The 13392-nt window shown below is 43.4% G+C and overlaps 1 protein-coding gene across 1 annotated transcript in view; it reads left to right on the forward strand.

The window, feature by feature from the left end:
* Positions 1-3313, forward strand: part of LOC139022613 (5'-3' exoribonuclease 1-like) — a 23866-nt gene extending 20553 nt beyond the window's left edge. Inside the window, 5 exon segments of the mRNA XM_070448931.1 lie at positions 529-616; positions 795-963; positions 2635-2702; positions 2852-2989; positions 3149-3313. Coding sequence (XP_070305032.1) covers positions 529-616; positions 795-963; positions 2635-2702; positions 2852-2989; positions 3149-3313 — 628 coding nt within the window.
* The last annotated feature ends 10079 nt before the right edge of the window (positions 3314-13392 follow it).

Here is a 13392-nt window from a genome sequence, read left to right on the forward strand (position 1 = left end):
TGAAGAAGCAGGATGTGGAGGTCCTGGGCTGGCGTGGTTACACGTGGTCTGCGGTTGTGAGGCCGGTTGGATGTACTGCCAAATTCTTTAAAATGACATTGAAGGCAGCTTATGGTGGAGAAATGATCTGGCAACAGTTCTGGTRGACATTCCTGCTGTCAGCATGCCAATTGTACACTCCCTCAAAACTTGAGGCATCTGTGGCATTGTGTTGTGTGACAAAACTGCACATTTTACAGTGGCCTTTTATTATCCCCATCACAAGGTGAACCTGTGTAATGATCATGCTGTTTAATCAGGTGGATGGATTATCTTGGCAAAGGAGAAATGCTCACTAACAGGGATGTGAACACATTTCCGTACATTTTAGAGAAATATGTTTTTGTGCTTATGGAACTTTTYCTGGGATCTTTTATTTCAGCTCATCAAACCTGGGACCAACACTTTACATGTTGCGTTTTTATATTTTTGATCTGTATTATTTCCAATGCCCATCCCAGGTAATCAGTATGTATTCTCCTCCTGCAGAATAACTGCTCCAGAGGAGACAACCTTCCACCTACTGCACCTGTCACTATTTAGGGAGTACATAGACTACGAGTTCTCTGAAGTTAAGGTAAGACATTCATACATTAAAATCTTGCTGGAGCGTGACCAATACAGTAGATGCAAAATAAACTCCCCTAGAAGTAATCAATACACACTATCAGTTCTCTATGAATGGTTTGAATAACAATAAGATCTTATGATTGGTTGTTTCTCAATAAGATCTCTTTCGATTGGTTGTTTGACAGAATAAGATCTCATTTGAGTACGACCTGGAGCGAATCATAGATGACTGGATCCTGATGGGCTTTCTTGTTGGAAATGACTTCATCCCTCATCTTCCTCATCTTCACATAAACCACGACGCCCTGCCTCTTCTCTACCGCACCTACATCAGTGTGCTGCCAACACTAGGAGGTGAGAACACACGGACAAGCTCATAAATTAGGGCTGACCCCATTTAGTCGACTGGTTTATTGTTTGGTCAATAGGCTGTTGGTTGACCAAGATCTTTTTTGTCGAGCAGTCGCAAATATATATATTTTTTATGGCACACAAGACACCTGTCTGATTCGCRCCTGTCTCAGTGGACTAATCCATTGCGGAGGCCGTGTGGATGCCGCAGTCTAAGAAGAAAAGGAGTGTAACTAAGATGCACAACAGACATCTCTCCAGAATGAGCTCTCTCCCGCCAATTCCGGCACATTCATTGTTTCATAACTTCATTGTGTGAATAGTTTGCCCTTTGATTGTTAGTCTGTCAATTCCACATGACTTTATCTAGAGTAGTACATTTCCTGCTAATTCCCATGATTTCTAATCTAGAATGTTTGTTTGGTTACGGTGATTTCTGTTAATGCACTCAATATATTATTACAGTCTTTTACCGTTGTCATTGTTGGAGTGGACACATTGTTTGCAAAGCACACAACCTTTGTTACACTTTAGAGAAACACATTTTGGTTTATTTTGAGTTCTCATTTTGAGTAAGGACGCGCACCTGATTACCCATAGAAGTAGGCCTAGGCTACCTGGCCTGCRAACAAATGTAGGCTTATAAATGTGCCCATTTGGGGTTCTGACAGTATTTCTGATTTATCTTTAATCACCACCACTTATGAGCTGTGGAGCTTCTCAAAGTACATTTTTCTTCACCTCAAACAGCAAGGAAACAAAGTCTGTTTTTACATCCATTGAGAATGACAATAGTTTCAGTATGTAAATAAAATTATTTATTTATTATAGATCCGTGGGGCGACGCACAATTGGCATAGCGTCGTCCGGGTTAGGGAGGGTTTGGCCGGTAGGGATATCCTTGTCTCAGTATGTAAAAAAAAAAATGTAATAAAAATGTATGCACTCTACTGTAAGTCGCTCTGGATAAGAGCGTCTGCTAAATGACTAAAAATGTAAAATGTAAATGTATTTGAAAAGTCTTTCCAGCTCTCTCCCTTTAGATAACTACTCTGCGTGAAAGGGAAAAATGTCAACCATTGGAAACGTCATAAAATAGGCCACAGGGAGCGGGGAGGAGGATGGTCAAGTACAGATGATAAACCTTGTAAAAAAATTGATCTGGTGCTCCCTCTTGAGGTTTTTGTGTCTTATTTCATCAAACAGTTCACTTAATGCAGGGGTGTCAAACTCATTCCATGGAGTGTCTATAGCTTTTTCCTTTCAATGAAGACCTAGACAACCATGTGAGAGGAGTTCCTTACTAATCAGGGACCTGAATTCATCAATCAAGTACAAGGGAGGAGCAAAAACCCTCAGACACTTGGCCCTCCGTGGAAAGAGTGGCTTAAAGTGTCAGACATGTTCAGTACATATAGTTGACTTTATTACAACACATATAGTGTGTCTATGTATGGAAAAATAGACGTTTTTAAAATTTAGGCGAATCAATTGGTTGAAAGAAGACTATTTTCGGTCAATCAAGATTTTTTTGGAGTCTGGGACAGCCCTCACACAAATATATATACACACACACACACACACAAAATACACACCCGATACTGAGTTGTAACATTTTACTGAAAGTATAGTGAGTAATAAGCAATAAACGTCGTTGTCTTTTCTCTTCATCAGGATACCTGAATGAGAATGGTCACCTGAACCTGGGTAACTTTGAGAAGTACCTGGAGAAACTGTCAGAGGTAAGAGAGACCAGAAAACATCCACTATCGGTGGAATTATTTCATTACCATGCATTTCTGATTGTCAGTCTCACACTCTTTCTCACATCTGTTTCGCAATCTCTCTCGACCCTTTCTCTCTTCGGCTTCTCTCTCTTCTTCTCCCCCAGTTTGACAGGGAGCACTTCAATGAGGTGTTTGTGGATCTGAAGTGGTTTGAGAGTAAGGTGGGGAACAAGTACTTGAACGAGGCAGCAGGGCTGGCAGCAGAGGAGGCTCACTGCAAGGATTCCAGGAAGAAAGACCTGGTGAGACATGACCACACACACACACAGATTTTACAAATACAGATGCATGTATGAAGATCTTGCTGACCTCTGTGTGTGTGTGTGTGTGTGTGTGTGTGTGTGTGTGTGTGTGTGTGTGTGTGTGTGTGTGTGTGTGTGTGTGTGTGTGTGTGTGTGCAGAAAGACTCTCTGTGTCTGGCTGCACTGGATGAGGTCAAGGACAGAGGCCCCAGCAGAGGTTTTGAGGAGGAAGGGGAGGAAGAAGACATGTTTGAAGCAGAGTTCCGACAGTACAAACGCACCTACTACATGACCAAGATGGGAGTGGAGGTGGTCTCAGAGTGAGTTGTATACCAAACCTTCTCCCAACATTCTCAAAATATTTTCCTGCAACCTCTAACGGTTTTGAAATGCTCTTACAAAAGTTTCTGGCCCCCAAGCTGGGCTGAACTTGAATGTTTTTTTCTAGTTGATAAGCAAAGACAATGGCATTGTAGAGCTGTGACTAGGGCTGTTACGGTGACTGTATTACCGCCACACCGGCAGACACCAGTCATGATCRCAGTCAGATTCCACGTGACTGGGTCACGGTAACTAGGCTTCTCCAAGACTGCCCCCTGATGCTGCTGGTGGTAATTAGCAAAGATTATCAGTAGCCTACCAAACTTTCTAACGGCCAGCTGCTAATGRCCGGTACTCGGCGCTCCCTTTAATCACTCTGACATAAATACAATTGAAAATCTAATAAAAACGTAATAAGAGGCCTGGCATAGGTCACCTGTTGGGCAGTGAGAGCCAGCTCCTCATACCTGGTTGATGCATGGAATGAAATAAGTGTTCCTGGTCCTTAACATTTCTATAGGCTATGCTATTACGTGAGAAAAAGAGGAGGATCCTTTTCAGCTTTCTAAAGGCTAGGACTACTATATTTATTTCCTATATTAAGCTCATTTCTAATAAGCTGTATAAAGAATATATACTAAATTGATATATTCTTTCTTCAGCTTAAAGAGCGTACACCTAATATGTTCCCCCTGTTGATGATGCTTATTATGCATTAAGGTTGAACCAAAAGATTACATGTAACAAATATGAAATGAAATACAAAACAATTAAATATGTGAAATTGAATTAAACAATAATGTATGTTGATGCTAATATTATGTACAATATTCAATTGTTTCTATATAACAATAGCCTAATATATTTAATATGACAAACTATTGTTTTTTTCTAACAGTTTCACTAATTCATCCTAATTAATCTAATCATTATGACACACTATTGTCATTGGTTGCACTAGTTGCACTGTTTGTCAACATAACCTGGTTCAAGTATTCATGACATCRCCCTGAAGAAGGCACCGTGATGCCCAAACGTTGGTAAATAGCCAATACATTCTGGGACTTTATATATGGAGTGTGCCGCTCTTTGTTTTTTGTAGTTTTTCTGCTCTTAGTCAGCACCTTCACACAAACACACTTTGATGTTTTTTATTCTTTAGACCTGCCTAAAATACATCATGGATTTAGTGTGATGGTGTAGGCTATATGAAATGGATTTAGTGTGGTGGTGTAGGCTATATTAAATGGATTTAGTGTGATGGTGTAGGCTATTATTAAATGAATTTAGTGTGGTGGTGTAGGCTATATTAAATGGATTTAGTTGTATGGTGTAGGCTATATTAAATGAATTTAGTGATGGTTGGTGTAGGCTATATTAAATGGATTTATGTGTGTGGTGTAGGCATATTAAATGGATTTAGTGGGATGGTGTAGGATATATTAAATGGATTTAGTGTGATGGTGTAGGATATATTAAATGGATTTAGTGTGGTGGTGTAGGCTATATTAAATGGATTTAGTGTGATGGGTAGGATATATTAAATGGATTAGTGTGGTGGTGTAGGCTATATTAAATGGATTTAGTGTGTGATGGTGTAGGCTATATTAAATGAATTTAGTGTGGTGGTGTAGGATATTAAATGGATTTAGTTTGATGTGGTAGGCTATATTAAATGGATTAGTTGTGATGGTGTAGGCATATATTAAATGAATTTAGTGTGGTGTGTAGGCTAATTAAATGGATTTAGTGTGGTGTAGGCTATATTAAATGGATTTAGTGTGATGGTGTAGCGTATATTAAATGATTTAGTGTGGTGGTGTAGGCTATATTAAATGAATTTAGTGTGGTGGTAGGCTATATTAAATGGATTTAGTGTGGATGGTGTAGGCTATATTAAATGGATTTAGTGTGATGTGTGTAGGATAATTAAATGGATTTAGTGTGGTGGTGTAGGCTTATTTAAATGGATTAGTGTTGATGGTGTAGGCTATATTAAATGGATTTAGTGTGATGGTGTAGGCTATATAAATGGATTTAGTTGATGGTGTAGGATATATTAAATGGATTTAGTGTGATGGTGTTAGGTAAATATTAAATGGATTTAGTGTGATGGTGTAGGTATATATAAATGGATTTAGTGTGATGGTGTAGGATATATTTAATGGATTTAGTGTGATGGTGGTAGGCTATATGAAATGGATTTAGTGTGATGGTGTAGGATATATTAAATGAATTTAGTGTGATGGTGTAGGATATATTAAATGGATGTATTCGACTTTTTAAAATGAAGATGTTCCAAAGGTCCACATCAGTGGCTTGTAGGCTGTGTGTGGAAGCCAGAGATGCTCAACAAACATATTTGTTAATTAACGGTCAGTTACCGTGAGACCGGCGGTTATTTGCATGACAATCATTGGCTGACACAATTTCAAGACCGCCCTAGCCGTGACAATCTTTTAAACATTTTTTTTTTTAATGATTGTTTTCAGTGAGTTTCTAGCCAACCAGGCGTTGTGCTATGTGGAGGGAATCCAGTGGATCCTACATTACTACTACCATGGAGTCCAATCCTGGAGCTGGTAGGTTCCTCTCCCCTCTCTCCTGTCTCCTCTCGTGCGCTTTCCTGTCGATCTCTGTCTCTGCGTGTGTACTAATACCTTCCTCTGTTCTAGGTATTACCCGCACCACTATGCCCCCTTCCTGTCAGATGTGCGGAACATAGCCCATCTGAAGTTGACCTTTGACATGGGCAAGCCCTTCATGCCCTTCCAGCAGCTGCTGGGAGTCCTGCCTTCTGCCAGCAAAGACCTGCTGCCCCAGAGCTATAGGGTAACAGACAGACAGACACGCACGTGCACATAGCAACATTGTGGGGACCTATGACACACACACATTCCCATAACACACACACACACACAGTTCTGATACCTGTGTTTTGTTCTTTGTGCAGCACCTGATGACATCAGAGAATTCTAGCATCATTGAGTATTACCCTCTAGACTTCAAGACAGACCTTAATGGGAAACAACAGGAGTGGGAGGCTGTGGTGCTCATCCCCTTCATCGACGAGGTACGTAGACACACACACATAAATATAAGTAAATGACATACTTCATACATGTTTTTGTCTTATTTTGCTTATTTGTGCGTTTCCTTTCCAGAGATGTTTGCTTGCTGCGATGGAGCCTTATAACGATCACATGACCAAGGCTGAGAAGGCCCGAAACTGCCACACAGAGTGTGCTGTGTACAGCTACCACGCTGAGCTAGACTACCCTTACACCTCCACCCTGTCTGAACTGTTCCCCAACATCATGCACTGCCATGTCAGGTGAGACACGCGCACACACACACACACACACACACACACACACACACACACACTGAACACACTCACAGTTATACACACGCACCTTCCATGAGGCTAACATACATTGATGTGTTTGGTGGTTTCCAGAGTGACACCGGTTCCCATGGACGCTTGGCACGTGTCGTTGAGCCATGTGGGGCGCAGCATCAACAGCAGCCAGTTCTACTTCTGTGGCTTCCCCACCTTAAAGCACATCAGACACAAGGTACCACAGACAGACAGACTACAATTCGCTACAGTAATAGCTAGGCTAGTTTGATGATCATTTCTGTGACAAATTGCAAAGTGTGTGGTGTTTCATGAAACTCGTTCTCTACAATACCTTGCTACAACAAGTGACTTCTTTGTTTGAAAGTTTCATCATGYCACTGTAAAGAGGCGCCGTTTCCGTGGAAACGGTCTCAATTGTGCRTTGGGTCTTATTGATCTGAATGGCCGTTGTTCAGTCAGCTGTTCTACAACACAAMACTCTAAAAGTGTTTAGTTTTGTCTCGTCTTATGTCAGCTGTTGTACGTGAACCTGGCCTTAGCTTCACATTCCAGCTCAGGCTTCATCCATGTTATGAAGATGGATATTGATTGTGCACCTGCCGCTTACTCGAAGCCGGGCTTGTAACTGCGTTCATGTCGGAGTGGTCGAACAGCGAGCTCTTCATTGAGACAATCTATCCCTGGGCCAGTCACTGCCACATCAAAATGAAACAAAGTTATCCTGCAYCTTCAGCGGGCTATGTTGGGAAATGGGCTGTTAGAGGTGCTGTCTTTCTTACGCATATCGTTTGTCATCTTTGGTGTGCCTATCAATGCACAAGCCCTTCCCCCCCTGCCCACTCCAATTGTTAAAATAATTGTATTAAGTCATACAGAAGTTTTACTGCTCTTGGAAGTTTCAAATGCATCCTGTTGTTACTAAATGTGTAGAGTGAAAAGGGTAGTGTCAACAGTTATCCTGGGTTGAMCTCAGTTGAGCTCGCTAACTGTTTTATCACGGCTGCCATTTACACCCCAATATTGACAATGATAGTTTTTTTCCAATCTTAGAGTCTGAATACTTTGTATGTTTCATCTGTAGACGTGAATGTGTGTGTCTTCTGTCTCTATAGTTCTATAAGAAGAAACATGGAGTGGTGGTGTTCCAGCAGAGCAGCCGAGGAGAGAACATGATGCTGGAGATCATACCTAGCAAAGAGGAACCCGTGAGTGAAGACAGTCTTGTTTCTATGAAAAGTCAAAGACTGTTAGATATACAGTATGTGTCTGGAGCAGAAGTAGTAGATATTGTTTTCACCMYCTCCTCCCTCTCTCTATCCCTCTTTCTCACCCCCCCATTTCAGGTGTGTGACAATGTGGCCTCTCAGGTCCTGGGTCGGTCTGTGTTTGTCAACTGGCCCCACCTAGAGGAGGCCAGGGTGGTAGCAGTGTCTGACGGGGAGAGCAAGTAAGAGCCACGCTCAGTTCTCGTCATGTCTCATGAACTACAGTACTAAACCTGAATTGTCCCTCAAAACCAAACACCTCTGGCTCTGCCCTTTATTCAGTTTTCATTAGACTATAACTTTGAAGTACACAGAGTTGTCAATATTTATCAATATCTGTCTCCTTCCACTTCCAACCCTCCTTTCCCCTACATTTTTCTCCTTTCCCCTACTTCTTTCCCTCCATCACTCACCGTCCCTCTCAGGTTCTTCCTGGAGGAGCCGGCAGGGATGCAGAAGCTGTACGACAGGGACTCTCCTCCCCCCACTAAGGTCACCTACCTCAGTGACAAGGAACAGAAGGACTGGGTTAAGGATGTACAGGGCATCACTGAGCAGTAAGCATCTATTTGCCATCAAAGTGGAATAGTTTTTCAGTGAGGTCTTGTTTGATTTCTGCACCCTCTCTGGTAGAAGTGCCATCCTATGAGTCTATTACATGTTTTTATCTTGACCTTTATTTCACCAAGAAGTCCCATTTTGGTCAGAAGACCTCTTCCTCTAGGGAGACCTGTGTTTTGCCTGACCACTCTCCCTACCATAATAGCTCTGTTTCTCTCTCTCTYTCCTCCCACCTGTCTCCCCTCTCAGTTTCGGTAAGCGTAAGGGCATCACGGTGAATGAGACGGCGGTGGTTTTGTATACCCAGCTGCTGACGGGCAGGAAGTATGTACCTGGGCAGAGCGGACAGGTGCACCTGGAGAAACAGTGGGCCAAGCAGATACTGCCATTCCCCTACCAGACCATCGTCAAGGTAAGCACAGGCGCGTACACACACTGGAAGACCTACTACACACACACACACACGCACATTCTAGAGCTGGGCGTTATAGACGAAAATCCATACTGTGATAAATTGCCTGAATTGGTGCAATAAGGATAAATAAAACAATAACTTTAAACATTAATGTTGGAATTATCCTTTAAMTACTACTACTACTAGTTTGATTGTTGTAGCCATCAATTGTCCCATAAAAATCACCCTTATTAGCTAATTTATTTCATTTCAAACTTTTCTCTGGTGTAGGCTGCTTATCGTAATGAACAATATCAGGAAAATGCCTACGATAAGTATGGTCGGTGTCACACACACAACTCTCTCTCCCTCAGGACATCAAAGCCTTTGACTCATCGTCCACTTGCTTCAAGACCCTGGAGGAGCTGTATCCCCCGACGACCACGGTTTTCATGGTGGGGAACCCCTACTACGGTGCCATGGGAGAGGTCGGTACAACTTTCTGTTTCCTGTCTCTACTTTTATGCCAGTTGTTGTTGTTTTCCATGACCCTTTCCTCCTCTTAAAAACAACAGTCCTGACGAAGCTAAATGTGTGGAGTCATGAAATGAGGATCTGTGAGAAGCCTTTCATGCTTTTCCCTTTGGTCACACAGGTGCAGGAGTCCAGTGATGTCATCAAAGAGGGACGGGTGCGGGTGGTGTTCACGGTGCCCTGTGAACCACCTATGGAATCCTTAATACAGAACCAGCATGTAAGTCATTCTCAAAATAACACCTCTCTCACACTCCTCCCCTGCCCACCACATTACTAAACATGCACCCTTTCCAAGCTCACCCTCCTCTCTCTGTCTCTTGCTCTCTCTCTCTCTGTCTGTCTCTCTGTCTCTCTCTCTCTGTGTGTGTGTGTAGAAATACTGTGTGAAGTACAGTCCTGGCTACGTTCTGGCCTCACGCCTCGGCATCACCGGCTACCTCGTCTCCAGATTCTCTGGCAGCATCTTCGTCGGCAGAGGATCCAAGAAAAAGTGAGAACAAATTTCAAATGACAGCCTATTCTTTATTTGATTCACTACTGTTGATCATATAGGTTGGTTTGTATGTGTCTAATAAACCGTGTCTCTCTCCCTCCGTTTCTTTCTTCCTGTCACCCTCCGTTTCTTTCTTCTGTCCTCCCTCCGTTTCTTCTTTCTGTCTCCCTCCGTTTCTTTCTTTTGTTCTCCCTCCGTTTCCTTCTTCTGTTCTCCCTCCGTTTCCTTCTTCTGTTCTCCCTCCGTTTCTTTCTTCCGTTCTCCTCCGTTTCTTTTTCTGTTCTCCCTCCGTTTCTTTCTTCCGTTCTCCCCTCCGTTTCCTTCTTCCGTTCTCCCTCCGTTTCCTTCTTCCGTTCTCCTCCGTTCCTTCTTCTGTTCTCCCTCCGTTTCTTCTTCCGTTCTCCTCCGTTTCTTTCTTCCCGTTTCTTTCTTCCGTTTCCCTCCGTTTCCTTCTTTCCGTTCTCCCTCCGTTTCCTTCTCCGTTTCCCTCCGTTCCTTCTTCTGTTCTCCCTCCGTTTCCTTCTTCTGTTCTCCCTCCGTTTCCTTCTTCTGTTCTCCCTCCGTTTCCTTCTTCTGTTCTCCCTCCCTCCACAGTCCCCATGGGGAGCAGAAGGCTAACGTGGGTCTGAACCTGAAGTTCAATAAGAAGAATGAGGAGGTACCAGGTTACACCAAGAGAACCGAGAAGGAGTGGCTCTATTCTGTCGCTGTGGAGGATCTGATGGCTGAGTACTTGGATAGGTGTGTGTGAAACAGCATTGTGCGTGTTGTTATTATTAGTGTGTGTGCGTGTGTAACCTGCCTTGGGTGTGTCCTGTAGGTTCTCTGAGGTGTTTGACCTGGTGTCCAGGAACAGTCACGACGATGTCTTCTACGAGGACGACATCTGGCCCGGAGTGGACCAAAACGGGTATACATATTCATGCATTTAACATTCATAATTTCCACTGTCATACAGTCATAACCGGTAAACTTGCAACACTTACACACTTTACACTTGCATTAAGATGTTCTTAAACACTAGAAAACACTAGGAGTAAGTTGGTGTGTAACGATGAAGTAGATCATAACAGTTATAGTAATAATGAGGGTAGTGGTAGTGGTGGTGGTGGTGATGGGGATGATTTTCCGGCAGGGCGGAGAGGGTGAAGGAGATCACTTCCTGGTTGAAGACCCACCCAGTCGCCGACATCGCCCGGGCATCATGTGACCTGCAGATCCTGGACACGGCCATCGTGGAGCAGATCGAGGAAGTGGTGGCTAAGGTAACTAGGGGCTGTCAATCATTAATCGGTCTTCCCTCGGCTCTGTCATCAATATTCTCTGTCAATCATTTATCAAGCTTCCTTCACTCATGCTGCCAAACATACCCTTGTAAAACTGACTATCCTACCGATCCTTGACTTTGGCGATGTCATTTACAAATTAGCCTCCAACACTACTCAGCAAATTGGATGCAGTCTATCACAGTGCCATCCGTTTTGTCACCAAGGCCCCATATACTACCCACCACTGCGACCTGTATGCTCTCGTTGGCTGGCCCTCGCTTCATATTCGTCGCCAAACCCACTGGGTCCAGGACATCTATAAGTCTTTGCTTGGTAAAGCCCCGTCTTATCTCAGCTCACTGGTCACCATAGCAGCACCCACCCGTAGCATGCGCTCCAGCAGGTATATCTCTCTAGTCACCCCCAAAGCCAATTCCTCATTTGGCCGCCTTTCCTTCCAGTTTTCTGCTGCCAATGACTGGAACGAATTGCAAAAGTCACTGAAGCTGGAGACTCATATCTCCCTCACTAATTTTAAGCATCAGTTGTCAGAGCAGCTCACAGGTCACTGCACCTGTACACAGCCCATCTTTAAATAGCCCATCCAACTACCTCATCCCCATACTGTTATTTATTTTTTTGCTCCTTTGCACCCCAGTATCTCTACTTGCACACTCATCTTCTGCACATCTATCACTCCAGTGTTAATTGCTAAATTGTACTTATTTCGCCACTATGGCCTATTTATTGTCTTACCTACCCAATCTGACTACATTTGCACACTCTGTATATATATTTTTTTCTATTGTGTTATTGACTGTACGTTTGTTTATATGTAACTCTGTGTTGTTGTTTGTGTCGCACTGCTTTGCTTTATTTGGCCAGGTCACAGTTGTAAATGAGAACTTGTTCTCAACTGGCCTACCTGGTTAAATAAAGGTGAAATAAGAAAATAATAATCTGTCTACTCCTACTCTGTGTTTCTATGTATCCATCACCTCTACCCTTGTTTTTCTGTCAGGGAATAAGGTAGATGGACACACTACTCAGCAAGCCCTTCCTTCACTGTCAATGATTCATTGACTTTCTTTTGTTAGTGTTTCTGTAGTCCCTCTTACCTCCCTCTGTTTCTCAGGTCAAGAAGAGCAGCAAGAAAGTGCGTGTGACCGTGAAGCCACATTTACTCTTCAGGGTGAGAATGTCTTTTACCTGTGTGTGGAGAGGAAAATGTAGGACTTTGTCTGTGTCATATAGTGGGTGACAAGGACATTAAAACCTCCATATTGGTCCAACACACACAACTTCTCTAAATCCTGTAGTTTGTGTGTCTCTCTCTCTCCAGCCCTTAGAGCAGCAGCACGGTGTGGTCCCTGACCCGGATGCAGAGTACCACCTGTTTGACCGGGTGGTCAATGTCAGAGATAGCTTCTCTGTCCCCCTCGGCCTCAGAGGAACCATCATCGGCATCAAGGGAGGTGAGTGGTCACACACCCACTGTCTGTTACGTCTCTCTCACTCTCATATACAACACACCCACTGTCTGTTACGTCTCTCTCTCTCACTCTCATATACAACACACCCCTGTCCTGTTACGTCTCTCTCTCACCTCATATACAACACACCCACTGTCTGTTACGTCTCTCTCTCACTCTCATATACAACCACACCACTGTCTGTTACGTCTCTCTCTCACTCTCATATACAACACACCCACTGTCTGTTACGTCTCTCTCTCACTCTCATATACAACACACCCACTGTCTGTTACGTCTCTCTCTCACTCTCATATACAACAACCCACTGTCTGTTACCTCTCTCTCACTCTCATATACAAACACCCACTGTCTGTTACGTCTCTCTCTCACTCTCATATACAACACACCCACTGTCTGTTACGTCTCTCTCTCACTCTCATATACAACACACCCACTGTCTGTTACGTCTCTCTCTCACTCTCATATACAACACACCCACTGTCTGTTACGTCTCTCTCTCCACTGCTCATATACAACACACCCACTGTCTGTTACGTCCTCTCTCTCACTCTCATATACAACACACACACTGTCTGTTACGTCTCTCTCTCTCATAACACACAACCACACGACCACCGTGTTTGAGCCGTATCATAACCGATGTTAACCTCTCTCCCGTGGCAGCTGATCGGGAGGCTGAGGTCTTGGTATGAGGTTGTGTTTTG

This window comes from Salvelinus sp. IW2-2015, linkage group LG19, assembly GCF_002910315.2.
Source record: "Salvelinus sp. IW2-2015 linkage group LG19, ASM291031v2, whole genome shotgun sequence".
NCBI lineage: Eukaryota > Metazoa > Chordata > Actinopteri > Salmoniformes > Salmonidae > Salvelinus > Salvelinus sp. IW2-2015.